We start from the raw sequence: 23,029 nt of genomic DNA on the forward strand, positions 1-23,029 counted from the left end.
AGAGCCTAGCCCTTAACCTACCTTGCAACCCCCTCCCACCCCCAACTAAGCAGCACTGATGTCCCTCCCACCTCATCCATACACATTCAGTTGCCCCCAGCTGATTCTCTCCCTCCCCTCTCCCCCACAGGGCGACAAGGAGTCACCCTAGTTTCACCGCAATGATGCTTGCCCATACCAACCAAGCTATGGCTAAACACTTCCATGCTAGGCATACATTGAACTGTATCCTGTCCAATCAAATGGATAACCACAAACTCACAAGCGGTTATGTGTTACTGTTGATCATGTTATAAAACATGAAGGTAATTAAATAAAAACAAAAAAATGCCCCTTAATAAATTCAAGCCGGCACCATCCTAGAAACATCTCAATTCTAGCATAACAAGGTTTCTCCAGCCACTCAAACTGGAATAAAAGCAAAGCAGAATACTTTGTCCTTTTAAAGCTAGTTATGCCCTGGTAAAACATGCCACTGAATCTACTCAAAGAACTTTGGGCCAAAACCATGGCCATAAGCCCCTACAACAAAAAGGAGTAACAGATGAAGGAAACCAGTATTTATTCAGCCTAGTCACAAAAGAAAATGCTTTTTTTTTTTTTAAACATGATTCAAACACAAAAATGAACATTGGAGACAAACACCCAAGAGCACATTATGTTGCATCAGGTCTGTAATGTTGACTCCACTGGGCAGCAGGCACGAGGAATGGTCCCCCACAGGCACAACATGGAAAAACCCACAGTGACATTCTCTTCCTTCTGGGCTCAAAAATAGTCATACATAGTGAGAAAGCAGTTACAAACCAAATTCATTAAAAATTAGGCATGCGCCTGCCATAAGCTGTACATAAATATATTAAGATTTGACATTTAAATTAAACATTGATACACATTTTACATAAACCTTTGAATGACCATTGAATAGACTATGCTCCATAAGCTGACCAATACGTCATAAGGATTTCTTTCTTGCCCATTTATGAAACAAGCCACGTGAAGACAGTTTCTAACAGTGAATTAACTCCAGCAAAGGTCCTCAAAGTCCAGGTTATCAATTTACCCGGTCCTCATTTCATGTATGTACCTTTGAGGCCAATACCAAAGTAACAATGGAGCTTGCAGCAATGGCAGCTTGATCTTATATTACTGTACACCAACAAAGCAACTTGTAAGAGAAAGCAGTGACAAACTTTAACCATGATATTACAAATGAGTATTTACAGTGAAAAGGATATAACAGTACGCAAGACCGAACTTATCGGCAGTTCTAAGTAACATTTTCTCATCGAGTGGAAGGCACCTTGCAAGTTACAAGGAATGATAGTAAATACAATCTGTAAAGATCATTTGTGATTTTCCAGATTTAGTTACAAGTAGACCAAGTGTCCCCACACAAAAGCCTACTGGTGAACAGGTACACAACAAAGTACAATATTAGTTAACACTGCTCATTAAGATCTATTTTACAAAACAGACAATTTCTAGTTGTGTCAGATTCAAACTAAGTGTGCGAGTCCATGCCAGTAAAAATATTAAGTTGGTGCTGTGTAAGAAATCAGGATTCGAAATCATTTATTTTTAGAAGATAGTCAGTTTGACAGACGCAGGGACTAGTTGTATGATATGGACTAGCCAGCTATAAGTGCCATCTCCACAATTTATCCAGGTCAATTAAACAGCAAGCCAATCACCTGCTACTTTATCCAGGGATTCTACGAAGCTGAATAAATCCAATGATGAAATCTCTTAATATAACCACCAGTGCACACGGCTTTTGTAAAATTAATCATGGGCATGAAATATGGAATTCCTACTTTTAAAACAAGACTGCAAAAAAACAAAAACCAGACAGATTGAGAGAAGAGCCACACAGTGCATCTGAAAAATAACTCCTCCCTCTAAACTAGAGGAAGCTCCATTTGCAACCTACACATCTGGAAACCTCCCCAACATTTGGTAGTTCAATATGTCAAGCAAATGGGAATTAAAGCATCAACTTAGAGTAAGAAAAATAAGCTACCAAAACAAAAATAAAGGCACACCAACATTTGTTTAGCTACTTGCTTTGGTATGTCCAAATAGATAATGTTAACAAAAGTTAATGGAGTGAAACTTTTATTTCTACCATTGAAAAGGCATTTGAGCATTTACATTGTTTCCTAGTGCAATACAACCCAAAAAAGCAACAACCAAAAGGAAAAGAAAACAAAGCTGCCTTCTTCTCAGGCAACATGACGGTCAGTTGACTTTACATACACATTAAATAGTTTACAGTCCATGCAGCTGCACAGCCATTTTACAGGGGTGTCTGGCTTCAGCCATCAGTGCATCTCAGTCCAGGTTTCACTCAGTCCTCGTCGCCTATCCAGACTTGAAGAGAAGAATAGCAACTTGACCCAAATAGAAGTAGATGAAGTGCTTGGTCTCGTGTGTTACGTAGCTCCCAAAATTTCTTCCAACTATGCAGTGCCAGGTCGGGTTGTATTTCTTGTCAAATTCCTGAGCGAGAAAAACAACAAGTTATCTAGCATTAATCAAATGGGTCAAATAGGAACAGTCACTAAACTCTTCAAATACTACCAAGGCACATGACAACTACTTAAGGGGTCATTAGCAAGAGCATAACTTACGTTTATTAACCAAAACTCGATGCAGAAAGTTGAAACGAAAATACTTGTGTTATCGCCTCTTTAAGAGCAAAGCAATGAAGCAAATTAGAAGGTAAGAGCCGACTCAATTTGGGATTCCGTGTACCTGGATCTCCCAAAATGCAATTACATTTTGTTTGGAATTCGGACCAATGCTGAAGCTTTCTTCTCTCCCAAGCTTTTGGGAAATGCAAAATTGTCCGACCCTTTCAAGATGGGCATAGGGGGCGGAATGGTTTTCAAACTGCAAAATATAAACCAGTTATTAGCTGCATTTTACTATTTGTTTTATCTTGGGAGCTGCAAACGTGCCAATTACTTACAGTATTGCTAATCAATAAGCTCTTCCATAGGTGCCAGTAAGGATCCCATAGCAGCGGCTTTACAAATGGTGGACTCCACTCACAATATTTGATGCAAGCAGAAATTGAAAGCAAAACCAGCACCAAATATTTCTTCTTCCACTTTCCTCTCAATATTAATTACAGTCTTGATGTTGTTCTGTCACACTAATACATCCTTTCAAACTAAACATACGCTGGAATGCACACTTCTTGAGATATGGTCCCTATGTAAGAAAATCAGAGGACTTCTAGTATATGCCTTCATAATCATTGTACATATAATAATGTATTGACCAATCATTTACTATTTTCCAATTATTTTTTCCCCATATACCTGCCAGACAGACACCATGCTAGTTTGGTTTTGCCAATGTAGTCCTTGCCAACGCGTAGCAGATCTTTATGCAGAGAACGGCCCAACGCGACTGCCTGACCCTTCTTTGCTCCAACGTACTGTACCCCACAAAGAGTTGGTACTCCACCTGGAACTCGTGTGGTCAAGGTAGAATAATGCTCTTTTTGGGGTCCAGTCAGTGGAGTCGCTCCTCTTCCTTAGAGATGCAGTGGAGCAAAGAAGGTGGCAGGGTGATGTTCTGACCCAGATGAAATGGTGTCAGCACCTTGGGGAGGAAAGAAGCCCGAGATCGGAGTACCACCTTGTCTGGATAGATAGTGATATACTGTACAATATACAAAGCGTTTCCAACAGCAGACATAACACGTTTTAATGGAGGGATGCCTGGCTGCCAAAATAACTTTACAGACTTCTGGAGTAAAGTCAAAAGCCATCAACTGCCGCTGCTCTAGCTCCATGCATGAAGGTGCAGAGTTTACAGGTTTGGGTGGAGAACCCTCCCCTGCTGCTGTGACAGAAGATCTTCCTGAAAAGGCAGCCTGAATGGAGGATTGATGCTCCTTTTCAAAAGGTTGGGATACCAGACTGTCTAGTCCGGAGCCACCAGGATTACTTGGGGCTGGTCATTTTTTAGACCTCTGGGCAGAAGTGGTATGGGTGGAAACATGCACAGGAGGCCTGAACTCCACTCGCAACAAGAAGCGTTGCTGAGGGACTGCCACCTTGGAAACTTCAAAGTGCAATACTGCCGACATTGTGCTTTCTGTGGAGGCAAACCAATCTAACCAAGGCTCTCCCCACTGCAGAAAGAGTCCTAGTGCCACCTCCAGATGGAGGCCCAACTCGTGACCTGTTAAGCATCAACGGCTGAGTTAGTCTGCCCTGGCGTTCAGAGAACCTGCCAGGTCTTGATTGGGGTTATGCCCTGCTGTTCCAGCCATGTCTAGAGATGCAGAGCCTCTTGACAAAGGGTCATGACCCCACACCGCCCTGCTTGTTGCAGTACCGCACTGCAGTTATGTTGTCCATGAACATCTGCACCAGCTTCCCTTTTACAACAGGAAGAAATGCTTTCAATGCCTGTCCGATCACCAGGAGCTCCAGCAAGTTGATATGAAGTCCGGATTCCACCAGAGACTGGAGGCCTCTGGTCTCCACCTCCCAGATGGCTGCCCCATCCTAAAAAGGGACATATGTCCCTACTGTGAGATCTGGTTGGGGAAGGGAGAGGAGTCTGCCTCTGACCCAATCACAGTTCACTGACCACCACTGCAGATCTTTTGCAGTTCCCTCCGAGATCTGAACTGTGTCAGTGAGATTCCCCTGCTGCTCTGCCCATTGGAACTTTAAGTCCTACTGCAAAGCCCTCATATGCCATCTGGCATACTTGACTAACAGGATGGAGGCCATGAGGCCCTGCCGCCTCAGTATCTCACTGAAATCCAGGAAAGAGGCCAAAACATTGGTATCATACCCAGACCCTAGTTCGTTTTGAGAATCAGAAAGTAGCTGAAGTAACAACCACTGCCAACTTCTGACACCGGGACCCTTTCTATGGCTCCCTTTGCCAAGAGAGCCGTAACTTCCTTGCAGAAGGAGGCTAAGTGATCCTCCATCAGCCGTTCTTTTAATGGAGGCATAGAGGGAGGGTAACTGGAAGGGGAGGGAAGAGCACTTCTGTATGATCTGCAAGACCCATTTGTCCAATCTATTAGACTACCAGTGAGATCAAATTAAATCCTCCCTCCAACTGGAGGCATGTGGTCTTGCAGAATCACACTAGGACTTGGGCGCTGTGGAGGAGGGGCTGGGTGGTGGACGACTTCTGGCGAGATCCTGTGGGTCTGAAGGTACCACAACCACATCCCTGCACAGGATGCTGACCTGACGGTGGTTGGTGTGGTACCCCACCCCTTACAATGCCTCGAAAGGTGCAAAAAAGCAGACTGGTTGCGAGGGGGGGTTGAAGTCGCTGATGCCCAAAGACTTGGATGTAGCTAGAGAATCCTAGAAACGCTCCAGCACATCAAGGAGGTGGTACCCATTGAAGGATATTGGCATTCCATATACAGCATCCTACGCACAATCACAGAGCTGCCAGACATACTCCAAGGTGGCCTGCGCCCTAGGCATTTACAAATGCAAGACATCCTGGAAGGTTTGCACTCATTTTGTGGACCTTGCGCATTGAAGGGCATGCCTATAAGGTTTGCCTGGACATCCCCCGAAAAGCCAGATGTACAAAGCAAGGTGTGGCGATGAAGGGCCACCATAGAAGAAATTGCTCTACCCAGCAAGCCAGTTTTGTCCAAACCACACAGAATTGTAAACTTGGCTGCAGCTTACCTATCTGACTGCTTGTGAGAGTGGCCTGCATGCCCTCTGGGATCTGATGCAGTACCTGCACCACCGTATCCCATAAAGTATGGAAAAACAGCTCAATGCCAGGCTGGAGGAAGAAAACATCTTCCCAAGTTGGTCCATCCACTTGGATTCCCCATCCAAAGGGAGCAGAAGGGAAGTCACCATGGGAAATGGAGGCTTGGACCACCAAGCTCTCTGGGTGGGATGTTGGGTGAGGAAGCTAGATCATTTGGAGCTGGGAGATTGCTGCGCCCAGCTGTCCCATTTACAGGAACCCCTGTGCTGGGTCTAGACGACGTACCCAGCAGGACATCAGTGAGGGCTTTGTTAAAGTGTAACACCACTTCTGATGTTGTAACCCCCGGCTGAAGCACCTTCATCAGGTGGTTAGTCCTGACTGGCAGATCTAGGTCCAAGATCTCAGCTGCCCTACGCACCACCATAGCATAAGACACTCCCTCCTCTGTAGCCATGGTAGGAGGTGAGCGCATGCCAGTATCTGGAGAGGTGTTCAGTCTACTAGCTTCTCTCAACTCCTCATACAAGGCCATTTGCTCCAAACCATACTCAAGAGGGTCCTGAGACCCCTCCCTCATTCCTCACAAACACCTGGATGATTATAGTAAGACTGAGGCAATGATCTGACCCCTGATGGAGCCATTGGTGCCAGAATCTGCATCGTACAATGCTTTCAGCTCCGGAACATGAGGTATGAGGATGGGGCTTCCAACACCAGTGGTGCGTCGATATCTGGAACAATGCCAGAGGAGGCTGACTGTGTGGTCAGTCATTCCGGATCAGATATCAGATCCAAGAGACCCCACTGGCGCTTAAGTCACCAGCATAGAACCTGATGTGGCCTATGCTGACCCCGCAGGGTCTAAAGGCACAACAGCGGGGGCAGCCTTCTCAAATACAAGACATTGCCTCAAAACTCCTTTAGTTGAGCGGGGTCGCTCTGGCTACCGGAAAGGGGGATGGGGACTTAATCAGCCCTGGCTTCAGCTCCTTGCTCTGAACATAGACGTTCCAGACTCTCCTCAGCTGACCGGTTAGGTGAAGTTGTAGTCTGCTTGGAATTTTTTGTGCCTCTTCTGAGTGCCTGGAGGATCTTGAGTGAGATGAAGAGGACTGTATTCAAGAACAAAAAAAATAAAATGTTTTAGGTATGCTCCTACCCAAATGTCCTTTATGTTCCATGTTTCTCTTTGCACTCAACTATCCTGGAGGACAAACACGATCATGTCTCAACATTGTCAACCCCTGCTCAACAAAAATTGAGTTGCATACTTCAACCACTGCCAGACCTTCCACACGCCCACCAAACACCTTCGCACCGCCCAACTGGCCCTTGCCACAACCAAGGATATACAAGATCCTTCTTACCTTACTGCAAATACCTGGAAGGCTCCTCTGCTACACTGCTGGCAATCACCCTCACTAACTCAACTCAAGAACCTCAAGACCTGGCACTTCGTCTTAACTACTACCCACCCAAGCCACTCGCGGTTGATTAGCTGTGCTTTGTAAGAACACATTGAGGGAATGCCCAATTCATCCCTCACCAAGCTATAAAGCCTCACCCAGTCACCTACTTCCTCACCTAGGTCTAAACATTTTATAAATTGCTTTAATTTGTCTTAAATCTAATTTTCCACAGCCTCTCTCCATTCACTCTGCCAAAGCAAACTCATCCACAGCACAAGCATCCATATTTTCTTCCTCTGTACACAAAACCTTATAAGAATCTCAAACTGTCAGCTATGAGACTTTCCTCTTACATGTTCCAACACAATTAAAATCCATATTATTGAATAACCATCATGTTATCCTCAGTGTTAAACTCCCTTCCAGTCTTCTCCCACACTTAAATATGTGCAGCAAGGGCTTGTGGTCAGTGTGGACAATAATCGTAAACCCCACAAATACCTGAAATTGGTTAATTCCCAACAACATGCAAACGCCTCTTTAATCTTGAAGAAACAAAGGCCAATATCCTCTTGTCCATCCACTTTGCGAGTATTGCTCCCAGCCCAATTCTGCTGCCATCAGTTGTAATCATTGTTTTCTTGTTCACAGCAAAGAAAAACAAGATATGGTGGCTCAATAGACTGTTTGCCATCTTAAAATGCATATTCACATTGTGTTCCCCATTCAAATGCACACCAACAATTTGAATTAGCTCCACCTTTTCCGTAATAAATATATATATATAAAAAAAAAAAAAACACACAAATGTGGCACAATATTCTGCCAGCCCCAAAAAGGATTTTAATTATGCTGTGGTTTAGGTGCATCAGCCTTTATAATGTCCTTCTTTGGTTTGATTCAGGTCACAGAAATTTCAAGATCCAAGTAGTCTGTCCTCTTTGTAAGTAGCACTTCTCATAGTTTAACCAAATGTCTCAATTCCTGATAAACTTCTATTAATAATCCATTGTGCCCCTCTTTGGATTCAACTACTACCAATATATCGTCTTGGCAACTTTAGACTTTATCCATCCCCTCAAAAATGGTCTCACAAATTCTTTGAAAGACCACGGATGCTAAACCAAAAGGCATCCATAGATTCCAAAATGTACCAAAGGTACACAAGTAAGGTCAATGGTTAGGAATCCTCATGCAAGTTGACCTGGTGATATGCTCAGTGTTGCTGTGATATTTGGTAATGGCTGTCAGTCTACCCATAGACTATTTAAATCCTGCAGGTCTGAGTGAGAGACTGACTTTTTAATCATCCTTTTTCTTAAGCCCTCATGTCCTGCAAGACTGGTGCCTTCCACATCTAAGTATTAAGACTTAATGTTGAACTCTGATAGAGTGACTTGTGTTGAAGTAGACCAGAGCATGTGGGCATCTGTACCCTTGGAGAAAAGGGATGGCACTGGCAAAAAAGTAACCTGCTACAATGCAATTTCTATGGAAGCACAAATATGCAAAAAAGGGTGTTGAGGGCCATGCAGACAACAGGGAATTATTCAAGCATCTGACTATCGATGAAGATCCTATGATGCAGAATGGGTGACTACATCTTCAAGACAGTGGTGTACAATACATTCCTGTGGCTGGGGGATAGGAAGACAGACTGGCTCCCCAACCCCACTGCCCAGTTCCCTCCTCACCCATACCCTGTACCCAGTCTGACAGATGGTGGCAGCAGTGGGATCTGCAAGTTTCTGTTCTAACCAACTTAAACAGAAGATTACATTCACCTTAAAACGCACAACCTGCATACTTCAATGGCAGAAACAAGGTTGGAGTAGACCTTGACACCAAGTCAGGATGGTGGGCTCCCAGTAACTAGGATAGGAAGATCCTTTTACGTTTTGCTAAAGATCAGTCAGAACACCCGGGCAGCAGGGAACAAACTGATGAACTCTATGGAAGGTACCAGGATAGGAATCAGGGAAGAGTGCGGTGACGTACCAAAAGAGCTTGTACATATTACATGGAATTCAAAAATATTTTGGCATAGTTTTAGAGTTTTGATAGAATCCTTTAAAGTCTGCTCTCAGCAAGCTAAGGCAACATCTTTAAGGAGTTGATTGCCCAAAGAAGGCACAGCATTCATTGGGAGAATGACTAGCTTATCAGAAAACAGTCAAATGAAGGCAATTCCGATTAGACAGGGACCTAAGGCCAGCCAAGAACCTTCCCAGATCCAAATAGAGAATATTATATTGTGTACTGTTTTGAACATGCATTCATGGGGAGCTGTGTGACAATGAGTGGGTGAACAGTACGGCGTATGCCCTTAGCAGTTAACGGTTTTAACGACTCAAGGAGCAATGGTCTACCTATTTATAAAATACCCATCTGCCTTGACAAAGGCATCCAGAGAAACTGAAGGCAAACAGGAGGTTAGCCAACAGAATTAAGGAATGGTGCAGCACAACTCTAAACCAATGAAAGAGGGGGAATTGAGACTGGTTCTTACAGGAGGGTAAGGTTCAGAGCAAACCTAAAAGGGCCCAAGAGCAGACAACTGGAGAGAATTTGGTTCAAAGTAGGGAACAGAAAGTAAAGGCTGGTTCCTCCAAGCTTACAGGTTTGACAAGGAGGTCAAACAAGCTAAAAAATCCTGTAACAGTTACCCCCCATTACTCTTAAATTTGAATATGGGGAGGGAAACCCAAGAAAGCACTGTGGCATTAAACCTTGTAGCTGTTGAAATCTGAGAAAGGCACTCATGCTCTAAAGCACATTCATCCAAATAACAGGAGAGGTGTTAGAAGCTGTGACGCTTCCTGCCATAAGGTATATGTGTGCTTACAAAATGATGGTGCAGAGGAAACAAACCAGAGGGGAATCTCTCATGCCAATGTCACAGGTTTGGTAGCCAGTAGGGCGGACACTGTACTAGATTGCTGGAGTTGAGGGCAGAGGTAAGTCAACTATGACGATTTAAGAGTAAGAAGAAATATGTTGGATGTCTGGCAATTAACAGTTTGCCTCAGGTTTATTAACAAGGCCTGGGGCCTACATCAGCCAGCACACAGGCTGCATACCTCTTAGAAAGACTGACTTTTCTCAGGTCCTTGCAAATCTGAAAGGATAGTGAACATCACAGCAGACTCAAGGCACTAGATGTGGCACATTGTCCCTGCTCCAGAGGGAAGGGGGCTGTGGTCCCCGAAAGCTTGCCAGGTGTTGGGATTCTGGGTCACTGCCAGAGCTAGTTACTGGCTAGAGGACAAGCTTGAGATAAATTCTTCCAGATTAAAAATGAGAGCTCTACACTTGTGGGACTTCAAGAGTGGTTGGAAGGTTATGTTGGCTGGGAGGATGGAGTGATCTATATTAGAAAGCCTATAAATCCTGAACCCAGACCTAGCAACAGGCTAATGATTCCTCTCATGCGCAGGGACGTCCTGAGTCACTGGCCCACAATCTGGTCAGTTGTGCATTAAAAAGAATCAAGTTAGTTTGGACTCTTGCCAGTGATGCATGTTTAATAAAACTGGTCTTAATTCCCAACTGAGTGGTAATTCAATTGATAAGATCAAGGCAGTTAGTGGCACTATCAACTGTTGTTCCTCAAGAGGGCAAAGCCAATGACAGCTGTCCAATTACCACCCCTACTCCTGCAACATCAGGCAACTCAGTTATTTCTCTGGGATCGAGAAAATAAAATTCACAATTAAAAAACTGTCACCCCCCACCCCCCTCCTTTTGAAGGTCAAAAGGAGTCTGTCTAGAAGTGGATGGAAACCCATTAGTCCTAACGGAGCTAGAGAAAATAACTACCACATATCCAGAAGGGCTATATGAGGTTTCTTTGCCTAGATTCCTAAGGACCTTATGGGCTATGTTGTATACAAATACAAGTTGAGAGAAGAATCAATATATGGACACTAGGTTTCCTGTGTGAAAACCATCAGGAACTTCTAAGTCACCCAACAAGGATGTGAGGTTTATCTGCTTGGCTTCAGGAAGCCAAAAATGCCAACACACGAGTCATGTGAAAAGCAACCTTCAGGCACACCACAAGTGGATGAAGAAATGGAATGACCAGAACCCAATACGGATTGGTTAGAAGAAAGGTCAGAAATTGCAGTCGAAGGCACATTTGTACTAGAGCTTTCGAGGTGAAAAAGCAGTGCGGTCCGCAGGCCTGGGAAAATCCTAAAATATTAGGAGAACTGCAGGGCCTAGGTACCTGAATAATCTATTTGACCCATAAACTAGCCTTAAATTGTGTCATTCTAGGTAACCATTTTTATTTCTCAGCACCTTTTTCTTCATTATTATGTACAAGAGCACCTTCAAATATAGGAGTTAGGCACGTCTGCAGAACCAAGTGTTTGATTTCATATACTAAACTTTTGCTCCATGTATAATAAGAAGCTAGCCCACATAAGTACATGTGACACCGAAATTCCCTCTTAGTACACTAATAGCATGGTCATCAGGGCAGGGCCTTGAATGTTTTTAGGTTCATGTTTAAAAACTCATTTTATAAATATCACTAAAGGATGATATAGTGGCGCACCATTTACATACAGTGTATATTCTAGTCAAATGGTCATTAGCTTGTCCACTCATGCAGTTTTGCTGATAAAAACAAATATACAGTGCACAAAGGAGTTGAAATTAGGGCTTAGCAAATGTATCTATCATTTGCACATCACCAAGTGTTCCTATTTGTTTTGATCCTATTAAAGTCTATTTCCATCACACTACAGAATCCCAAAAATATGTTTTACTGCTATTTAAAATATCTGTACAGCTAATTTACAAGCTATTTAAAATGTGTTAGTAAAAAACGGATGTTCTGTAGCCTCATTTCACACTCCCTTCTCAGTTTACATTACAAGATAGTCTAACTGCATGAAGAGAAATAAAGTGAACACTCATTTCTAGGATAAAGCAGCAATGTAGAAGACATAAGCTGACATTTGACCTCTGTCTCTGAACTCACTAAATGCGACAAGAAAAAAAAAATAAAGCCATCCTTAGTGCTTATTCACTTTCAGAGTGAGCAAAACAGCTGTTTTTTTCAGCTCAAGCTCTCCCCAGAATGAACAAGTCAGCCCTAAAAACAGCTCGCCCTGATAAAATCCAACTCACCAGAGTGGATGAATCGATTTGAGGCCTTCATACAGGTGGTCCAGGAAATTGAAAGGGTGGGGGTGGGGGGGGGGGGGGGGGCATGGAGACTATGTGGTGTGCACACTTGCACTCAGGAACCAAACAGGGTGCTCACGTGAAACTGTAGTCATACCTCAGGTGAGACTTTACTGTTAACATCCTGGAAAAGAGAAGATTATTAAGGACAGCGAACCAGTCTTTGACCTACTACAGTGATGAAAGACAGCTCTGTTAGCCTGTTTTTACCTGAAGAAACTCTTAAAAAGCATAGCGATGTTGGGATGATTTTCACATCTCCCCTCAATGACCCTAGGGTTAACAACTGTTTGCTGGACAGATGCAAAGGACAGTTTGCTGCTAAACAGCAAGTTGTATAGGTCAGAAAAAAAAAGAAAAAAAAATTAAACCAGAGGTCGCTATGAATGGACTTATGGGTCATTCCCATACTCCTTGGGTCAGTCCAGTAGCACTGGCGCCTAAGCAAGTATCTCCAGACTTGGATTATTGGGCTTGCAATATTAAGCTGGCCAATGTGCAGGACACTCACTTCTATGGTACCTTGATTAACTAGTTATTGACAAATTGCATTGGAAAGTAGGTCTCAAAACATTAGCCCCTGGCAGCTTGGCAACGACAAGGCAGGCTCAATTTAGGAGACATGTAAAGCATTTGAAGACCCCAATACAATAAAAACAGAATAATAATCCCACATCAATTTATAAAAATAGCAAGGAAAATGTTACCCAGGTTTCTTTTTGCAACCAGAAGATACAAAATATTTTATACTGATAATGGGAAAGGATCCCAGTTTTTAGAAATGCAGTAGTAAACAAAGTGTTTCCACTTTGCAGCATAACATGCTGTAGGGCTTAGCATGCATGCTTCTTAAAGAACACCCATACTTTGAAGTAGATTTTAATATCCAAATTCTATGACTTCAGGAGACAAACTGCGAGATTCAACTTCTTGGGATTTGGGTGCCTGATCTGACCTTGGTTTAGAGTGAGATGGTCCAGGTCGAGGGGAAGCTTCTCATGCAACACTGTTGGACCCAGTAGTGTGGTGAACCATGGTTGCCTTGCCCATGTGGGTACCACTAAGATTAGTGTGATAAGTTTGCCTGAGTTTCCAAACCACACACAGGAGGAGAGGGAGAAATGGAAAAGCATATGCAAATATTCCTGACCAGTTCATCCATAGAGCACTGCTCTTAGGCAGAGGGTGTGGGAACCAGGAGGTGAAGTTTGGGCATTTTGCGTTTCCCTTTGTTGCGAACAGATCTAGGTTTGGAAATCCCCACTTTTGAAAGTAGGGTTGGAGGACCCTGGGGTGGAGCTCTGACTTGTAACCGCATCCTGCGGAGGAGGTTGGCAAAATTGGTGTGACCCTGGGAGGTGTTCCACTAACAGTTAAGTGTGGCAAAATGCCAGGTGCCAAGTTGTGTGAAACTTCCTCTCCTCCCCCCCCCCCCCCCCCCCCCCCCCCCACAGTTTCTGCAAATAAAACATGGTTGTCATGTTTTCTCTGTGCGAATGAGGACTACTCTGTTGATGAGATGCATCACAAAGGCTTTTAGTGCTAGATGAACAGCTAGCAGCTTTAAATAGTTGATCTGCAAAAGTGTTTAGGACCCTAAAGACCCTGTATTTTGAGGTCTTGGAGATAAGCCCCCTCCATCCAGTTCGGAAAGCGTTCGTTGTGAGAATGAACTGTGGAACAGGGTCCCGAAATGGCCACCCTTTCAAGAGACTGGTCTTGTTCCACCACTGCAGAGTAAAAGGTGCAGTTGTCTACCAACACTAGATTATGTAACTCACCCTGTGTTAGAGACCATTGGCGTGAGAAATTCCTGCAACGGGTGCATGTGAAGATGGGAATGTGGCACGATTGCAATGCAAGAAGCCATCATTCCCCAAATTATTAATTTCACTGTGACTTGTTGATTGGGGGTGAAAGTGAAGAATTTGTGTTTGAAAGTTCTGTATCCTTGCTGCATTTGGGTACGCTATTCCCAACTGTGTATTGGTTATGGCCCCAAGGCCTTTGCTTCCAAATGAAGCAATTTTTGGCCAGAGCAGGGGTCTCCTTCCCATCCCCCCCACCCCAAACTGTTTGTTGGCCTGGATGGATTTCCTGTATCTCAAGCTTCCAAGTGGTAGTCTTGAGTGGAAAACTCTTCTGCAGCAGAAGCCTCCTGAATTGCCTGCCCCATGTCCAACCTGGGGTCTTGGATATCAAAAATGTCAGGCATCTCCTCAACTTATCCTCTGCATTTCCCTGCAACGGCTTCTTCTATCTTGAAGAGTCTTCGACTGAAACAACTGACAGGCCTCAGACTATGTTCCAGCAACAAGCAGAGGTTACAGACCTGATGTTAATCGGTCCGAGTGACACTTTCAACAGAAAGGAGTCCAATTCAATCAGGTTTTCATTGTCAGAGGTAAAAAATGGCTACCCAGAGGGCCTTGAGAGTTTTGAGTAACAGATTTCTGCGATCCAGGAATACAAAAGGGAGGGAGAAAAATGAAATAAAATACAGGACTGGAGTTTTGCTTTTTGAAATCCTGCTTGTGAATTTTCTTCAAGGGCTTGGACTCAGCTTGCCACCTGTTAAGAACTCTCCCGAACAAAGACTTCACCTACCAGCACCTGGGTACTCCTGCGGAGGACCCTGACTTGCCAAGTGGTGCCAATCCAGTCCCTGGGCCCTTGGAAGTGAATTCTGGTGAGAAACAAGAAGTTCCAGGTACACTGACTCCAGAACCAGTGCCACGGCACAACTTTGCTGCTGCCTGCAACCCGAAGCCGTGGTCCCTGCTGGAGTGAGACAGGCCCGATGCCACCACAACCATGCTAAAGTCCCATGATCGACCTGTGTCGGGGGACATCAGATTCTACTGCGGCACCTGTAGCCCCATGGCATGACCGCAAACCTGTGAGATCGCCCAACATGTCTTGACCCACGGATTCATTGACTCTGCCAGATCAGGAACAGATGCCTCACACCGATGTCACATCACCTCCCCTGCTCTGCAGTAAGGCACTGACACCACACCGGACCCATCAACACCAGACTCCATGCCCCAGCTCATTTTCCTTGTTAGCAAAGGTGCTGTACCTGGGGGTCCGTGTGACTGACCGGCGCCACCCTCCTCACAAATGGGGTTTGAATGTTGAGAAACAACTCCATCAACAGTGATAGCCCAAGTTGGAGCTATTGGGTTCCTAATCACTGTATTGTAGTATAATACTTGAAAATTTGTATCTTTGCTTGTGCATGTTGGATTTTTGTGGTTCTGATTTTGTTTTAATAAAATAAATATTGGCTATTTTTCTAAACTGGTGTTAAGTGCTTTTGTGGCGTTTTCACTGTTACGGTCTGTGTTTGTACAAGTACTTTACACGCTGTTTCAGAGATAAGCCTGACTGCTTGTGCTAAGCTACCAAGGGGGTGAGCAGGGGCTATCCAAGGTGTGCATCTCCCTTACCTTAACTAGAGTGATGGTTCCTGCATGGACAGAGTGCAAACAGACTGCGAAACCCCATTTCTAACAAAATGCTAAAAGGAGAAGTCTCAAGAACATAAAGTAGTAATGAAACATGGGAATGCAGATGGACTTTCCAGGTCCCTAGTTTTGCTGATGGGAGGACTGGACTTTAACAGTGGTGTAAGGTTCAGGGTAGGCTTATCTGGGTGGGGTGTCTGTTGGTAGGGAATGCCTTGTGTGTGATAAATGGTCATGCATCTCTGCCCTAATTGACCCAACTTCAAGTGAAACTGGTTTCCTGACTTTGTTGCCCCATTCAAATCCATTGGGTGAGGGGGGCCTAGGCCTACCCATAATGCCACACTCCACAGCTATTGTGTAATCTGGAGAGGCACAGAACACTTGGCACAAGGTTTATGGTGAACCCAGTACCTATGGCAGTATAATAAACAATATAGAATTCCTCAGATGTGAGGAGTACTTCAAACTAAGCCAAAGCATGCAAGGTTTAAAGAACAAAAACTCCAAGTAAAAACCTCCAGTTAAAAAAACCTGGATTTCGTGCACCCTCCTGCTTGATGGTCTATTTGTCAAAAAAGCCAAACTATTCACTATATTAATCAAATCGGTTTGGCTACATATACATTTTACTAAGGAGCACAAGTAGGCTTCCTATCTAATAAAGCATTACAAACTACCCTCAAGTCCTTGATTACAGGAATGACAACTCTGGAAAGGATTGCTGATCTACAGCAACTGTAGACAAATTAAGGCAAGGAAGCATTCTAAGGCCCAACCTTGGAAACTGATAGGGAAAATAAAAAATAAAAAAAAATAAAAAAAACACGTTTTTTCCAAGCCAAATAACTAAACAGCAGATAACGGAGCACATTAATCCAGAACGAAATCCAATTCAATTGTGAAGGTGCTAACTGCAATACAATAGTTCTGTGTTAATAAAATATAAAATCGAGATAAGAGCAAAGAATGATAAAAAAAAGTTAAACTACTACTGTTTCAGATATCCGATTTACCAAATAGAATACGCACATTGTATAGAAATCTTAAGTTAGAGGCATTAGAAAATGGTGGGTTGGATGGAGGATGATGGACAGTGAAGGTTTGACTACCCATCCAGGAACGGGCAGACAAGGAGTTAAAGTCAGTTGTATAGGAGAAATTAGTCTAGCAGCTGAAAGTACCTTCTTGATGTAGGCTGCAATGTCCTTCTCAATGTTGTACTTTTCCATGGCCTGTGTGGCACAGTCAACGGCGTCTTGCTGCATGTCCTCAGACATGTCTGCATTCTTGATTACAGCCTTCCTGTCAGACATTGTGAAGCTAAAAGGAAAAATTACCACTGTTAGCGCAGGTCAACTACAGATGGTCTATGCAGGATGCTAGAAGCCACACCAGTTTGAAACCTTGTATTAATCTATTCTTGCACTTTACTGTAGTAGGTCTGCCTTTATCAAACTGAATATGGGAGGTACTCCAATCAGAAATAAACAAGCTTGGCCCATGCCCCTAATCAAGACTAGGGTACATCCCCCACCCCAGCTTTGTTCGTAAACAACTCCAATGCATCACTCAGATAGTGTACAAAGAACAGCTGTCACTTAAAGGATTTCATATTTTACTGGAAAATTGGCACCTTGCCCATCCTTGGAAGGTTGAGTCCTGAATAACCTTTGTATTACTAGGAAAGGGGAACGAGGAGTAAGGAAGTTGTCATCTTTACCGTATGAAAAATATGGACCCTTATCCTCATCAACATCCGCAGCAGTCCAGGTGGGTCAACAGCTTAAACCCATTTTTGAAGTTTACCGTGAGCCAATCAGAAATATTATACCCGATACACCCTGGAGAAGGTGAGCTATTCTGAAAACCTTTTTTTTTTTTTTAAACCTACTGACAGGAACAGCTTACTACGTTTTGAGAGTTTACATCCCCAGGACCTCAGAGAAGGTTTGACCATAGAGCAATTTCTAACGGACAATTGTAAGGATATTGATAGTTTCCATAAACACTCTGAAAAAAATAGCAAGAAACTAAAGTCTAAGAAGACCACCAGAAGAGCTAGAAAGAGGGCTATTAACTTTAACACAGAAAAGAGACAAGAAAAACCCTTAGCAGCTAGGCCAATTTGTGTGACAAACTACTGCTCAAGTTCAAATAAACTGACAAAGGTGATAAAAAATAATAATTGGAATGTCTTGAATTCAGGAAAACTAAAAATACACATTTAAGTTTTTAGGAGGGGCCAAAGACTGAGATAAACTAGTACATACACACCATACATTAACCCAGGCCTCCCATGAAACAATTAATTAAGTTACTATGCCTTTTTGCAATACTAGATCTCTTCTAAAGTGTGACACACAGCAGTCACCACCCCAGTGAAGTGAAGGGATAACCCAATTCGGGAAAGGGAGTTTAGTGATCACTATAATAATGCACGATTGATCCATGTGTGTACTTGCACTCTGCTTCACATGTTGTGTATTTGTCATTTTTGCAGCTTCACAAGTGCCACCTGAAAGTAGTAACTGCCAAACTGAGCAGCCCAGGAAACATGACATGTCCTAGTGTTTGTTTTTACCTTACAATATGAGATATAAAGTAAGGTAGTCCTTGACTTTATTTTCTTTCACAATTAAGTATAGAGTAGGGATCCTTCTAGAGACACCATGAATGCCCAAGACCACTTTATGGCTATTAGGATGCAAAAACATGCTGGCGAAACAGGTGCAAAGGCACCTAGAAACGTCCTCTGACTATACATTACAGTATTTGTATTCATACCCAAGGTACCACCTAATAAAGGCAATCTTTGTGGTATACCTCAAGGTATTTTTAATACATTTAAACTAGATCCCTGGAATGTTCTTCAGAAAATATTTCAAGAACTCCCAACAAACTTGAGGTTGAGTCTGCCCTTGGATAACTACCTTACCAGGGTGGGATGAGGTGGCCAATGAAGCATACCACATTAGGTGGGTGAAACCACCTTATTAAATATCTTAACTCCAACTTAGTTATCACCTAGGGCAAGATGCCCTGGAGGGAACGAAGGGTACAAGGGACACCGTTCTCCCTCTCTAAATAGGAGACAGCATTTCTTTGGTGTGCTGTTGCATTCTTCTAGCCAGAACTCCCTCCCCCAAAACACTGGCAGGGGGGTGGGCTGCACTGCAACTAAAGTGTCAGGAGAACTCAGTGGGATTAAAAGATGTTAAGAAATGACAGCACCGGAAACCGTCAAGTCTCAAGTTAAGAAATTGGCTGCAGTGGAGGCGCACCTTGAATCCAAAACGCTGAAGTGAGACCATGATAGCAAGTATTGAGAGCCTGCTACATAACCGAGGGGTGCATAGTGATTGGAGGGAGGGGTGATGTGTTCCAAAAGCAGTTACTTCATGCCATGCTGCAAATGGAAGCCAGAAGATACGGGATGGATAACTGGGAGGCAGAAGTCTTTGGCTTTCCCTTTTTGAGGGCAAAATGGATGTTACCTCACTGCGGCAGGCATTTCTTGCCCCATCTTACTATCACCTACTGAACAGACCTTAGAGCCTTCTTTTCAGAGCTTCTGAATCAGACAACCCTCACACTAGTGAGTAAGACCATCACAGTGCTACTGCTTTATCCAGATGTGTGATGCCGGGTTATCCAAGGCAGCTGTCCTGAGAAGAGAATTTAGAGTTTAGTGGGAAACTGATTTTGCCTGTCGTGGAGACCCAGGAGAAGAGGAAACAACTTTTGAAGTTGCAGATAGATATTGCTAATCTAGACACAGCAGCTTCTTTTGAGTCTGGCAAAAGAAAAAATGGTTTGTAACTAGAAATCCTATAACAGAGTCAAGGCTGCTTACTCGTTTGAGTGAGTGAGGAAAAACTGCCTGATTGGGCTAAGAAAGTGGGTGTCCTGATTTCTTACTCCTGGAGTGAAGTCTTTTGGATTTTTGTTGTCTCTACCATGAAATTTTTGCTCTGGATTCATGCATGGCATGACAAGGAGTTGGGAGATCTCAGTATGAAACTGATGACTGGGCTGATATGGAAAGCCTTCTGGCTCCATCGTCTTTCCTCCATCACGTTACCCTTTATGGCTTTCATCCCTCAGGAAAATGTTTTGGGGTTATGCTGGCCTATTTAATAAATGGTCCGAGTTGCCTATGGCTGGATTTGAGACGGATCATGGTATGCATCAGAGCAGGTTTGGGACCTTTTGTTATGAGCAATTATTTTATTTGGGGGAGGGGCTTGTGTCCTTCAACTGGTCCACAATAAAAAATTGCTTTTGAAAACGGACCTCCACATTTGCCCTCAAAAAACGTTGGTATGCTACCAGAAAGTGGACTAGGATTCAATCCAGTATCTGAACCAGTTGCATAGTGAAGCAACAGTCTCCCACCCCTCGGAGCACGGTTTTGATAAAGCTCTGCTGATGTCTGGGATAGCATGCAAAATATTTCCTAGAGTGGAGAAGTACTGGCTTTGAGTTTCAGGTGAGCTATATGCAGCTGTGGAGGAACAACCAGAAGCAGAGTCAGATAATTCTTTCAGCAAAGGAGTAATCAGAGCAGGTTCAATTAAGGAGGCACCCCTTCTTATTAGAAGAGATTTTAGAGATCCACAATAGGGAGACCAATTCTTGGCTGAGAATTTGATCTTAAAGACTTCAGATGTAGGCCAGGGGTTTTTCCAGAACTTCAACACATGCATTATGCTTTAAGAGTATGTAATTCAAGTTTAGGAAACGTTTTTACAATAGCAGTGAAAAGAAACTAGAGATGCTACACAAGTTAAAGGTGTTGCTTGGTAGAAGGTTTAGGTGTCCACAACAGAAAATATTTTTCTGGTGGTAGCAATGATAGGCGACACCATTCCAATGTTTAGGAACTTGGCTTCTGCCTAGGGGGAATCACGTTAGAAAGTTGTGACAGGGCAGGAGTATAAACAGTAATAACAAGGGAAGACCGCAGCTGCGAGTACACAGACAGAAAATATGACTTGGAAAATAATAAGACTATTTTTCAAACACTATATAATACTTACAGCTCGGACACTCCGATCCGTACAAAGTGGAAATTAGTTGAAAGGAAAGAGGGGGTAAAGCTAACGCCCAAGTTGTTGACAACTTATAGAGGGGAAGAGGGACAAAAAGGTGGAACAGGCATGAATGGATAATGCAGCAAAGACTAGGCATTGAGGACCTCATGTACAGCTTTGAAGAATGATTGCATACTGACGATACGCAAAGGTTAAGGAGAAAAGAAACTAAACAATAAAAACTTGAAGAGTATCAAGGACAAAAGCTTTGGAAAACACTTCAGCCAACTGTTAGAAGACTGAATTAGTTTGTGAAAAATAAGTAAACATAAAAGATCTGAGGAAAACTCAAACCAAAAAAAGACTAATGAAAACAAGATGTATCAAAGAATAAAGAGTAATATTTTACCAAAGCCAGCCAAATATAACATAGCTGATTGCATTTTACAGTTATCTACAAAATACAAAGTTACTAAATGGAAGAAGGCATAAGTGTCGTCAGTGACGTGGGCATCCGCAATATTTCGATCGCAACACTGTCTTCATCAGAAACTTTCGGTGGGAAAGGTCCCCTACTCCTTAAACATCAGCACCCTAAACACAGACCGGCAACCCTATCCAGAATTACACGGGTGCAGCTCGATCCCTTTTCATCCAAGTTTGAAACTAGTCCTCCCTCAACACCAACCTCAAGTGGCACTTGCCAATACACTGGATGCCCACCAATCCCCCCCTACAAAGACACGCAACTTTGAGAGCCACCCTTGGGCGACATTGACCCGGCTTCGGTGAAGGACACGTTCTCTCGTGTCTTGCTCCTCGCTTCCTACTCCCACAGCATCTTTTGCTGACGCACCGCTTCTATTCAGACCACCTCTGGTCGCCAGCCGCTAAACATTTTTTGTTGACCGTGCTCCTCGCGAAAGCTTTAGGTAGACGTCAGCACCGCGATTGGTAGATACGTTGGTACTACCTTAGGCCAATTCTACTCACACAACACAGCACCCTTGCATCTAGTCACACAAACGCTGCCAGGTTTAACTTTTCCTCCTTTTAACACCCCACCCCCGTGGAATCTGAAATAGCCTTGAATGACAAACCACCCCAGCTACCCTCCTAACACCCTTGGGAAGCAGACTGACCCTGCATAACCACATACCGCCCACAAGATTTCTCATTAAGCACTAGTCAACACGCTCTAGCATGCCCCAACATCCATATAGGGAACACCAAGCCTTCACTGTAGCCGTGGGAAACAGAATCCCTTCCAGATTGGTTTTCTACTACTCGACCTTTAGTGCCACACCACAGCCCGGCAACAGCCCCTTTCGTTTTAGAAAACACATGGGTGACACCGCCCTTCACTCTAGCACATGCCGTAACACCCACTTCACAACAGCATGCCTTACAACCTCTCCTGTCCCCCCCAGACTCCAGCACCCGTGGAATCCCGACATCAAGGGATAACCCGCCGCGTTTCCATGCCCTAGCATCTCTGAACGGCACGTAAAGCTTCCCCGTGAGTGACATAGCGCTCTTCACATAACATCGGTGTGTGGCCACCCCCAAATGCCTAGGGTCATCTTGTTCTCTTTCAAAACCGAGTCGGGCACATTCCCGCCGCTAGGAGACCACGGGTAAAATACCCCTACATTCCAGAGGGACCAGCAGGCCCCATGCCCACCTGTGGCAGTACCCGGAGCTTGCGGTAGCGTCTCCCTCCCAGACAGCGAAGGTTTCAGCTCGTCCCTCCCCGGTAACAGCAGCGCTGAGCTCGGACGCCTTGCGCCCCCTGAAATAGCACAGCCCCGCCCCTACAACGCCCGCAACGGACTGCGCTCCCATTGGCTGGGCCGCTGCAGCCCCCGTCCGGCCTTTGCTCCTATTGGCTAATCGAGCTCATCTAGGGCAATCTCCCTCGGCTCAATTCTGCCCACATTTTATTTCATCCCACAATACATAGCGGCTTCACTGCGGACAGCCTTGTTTCTCCTTAAAGCGCCAGTGCTGCCAAATTGAAGCAATCGGTCGTGAGCAATATACCGTATACTATCAGACCTCTCAATACCACGTAGTGGTTGACATGGATAATTATGCTGAGTCTTCAATCTGTTTTTGTCACTGCCTACGAGTCTTGGATGTTCTACGTGGTTGGAGCCTGGGCCTGCAAGCCTGAGGTGCC

At 44.1% G+C, this 23,029-nt stretch overlaps 1 protein-coding gene across 1 annotated transcript; it reads right to left on the reverse strand.

Annotated features, from left to right (window-relative positions):
• Positions 1-545: 545 nt before the first annotated feature.
• Positions 546-22,778, reverse strand: DYNLL2 (dynein light chain LC8-type 2). Its single transcript, XM_069226595.1, has 3 exons — positions 22,532-22,778; positions 16,996-17,134; positions 546-2,502 (listed from the first exon to the last, which is right to left on the reverse strand). Exons 1-3 carry the CDS (start codon positions 22,690-22,692, stop codon positions 2,365-2,367), a joined length of 438 nt encoding a protein of 145 aa, XP_069082696.1. The 5' UTR covers positions 22,693-22,778; the 3' UTR covers positions 546-2,364.
• Positions 22,779-23,029: the final 251 nt, after the last annotated feature.

The sequence above is a fragment of the Pleurodeles waltl genome, chromosome 3_2, assembly GCF_031143425.1.
Source record: "Pleurodeles waltl isolate 20211129_DDA chromosome 3_2, aPleWal1.hap1.20221129, whole genome shotgun sequence".
Lineage (NCBI taxonomy): Eukaryota > Metazoa > Chordata > Amphibia > Caudata > Salamandridae > Pleurodeles > Pleurodeles waltl.

Coding starts and splice junctions, on each gene's coding strand:
- DYNLL2 (XM_069226595.1), bottom strand. CDS start 22,692: ATGGGAGCGCAGTCCGTTGCGGGCGTTGTAGGGGCGGGGCTGTGCTAT. Junction 17,135..22,531: donor AGCTCCGGGTACTGCCACAG/GTGGGCATGGGG, acceptor TTTTCCTTTTAG/CTTCACAATGTCTGACAGGA. Junction 2,503..16,995: donor TTGCAGCCTACATCAAGAAG/GTACTTTCAGCT, acceptor TTTCTCGCTCAG/GAATTTGACAAGAAATACAA.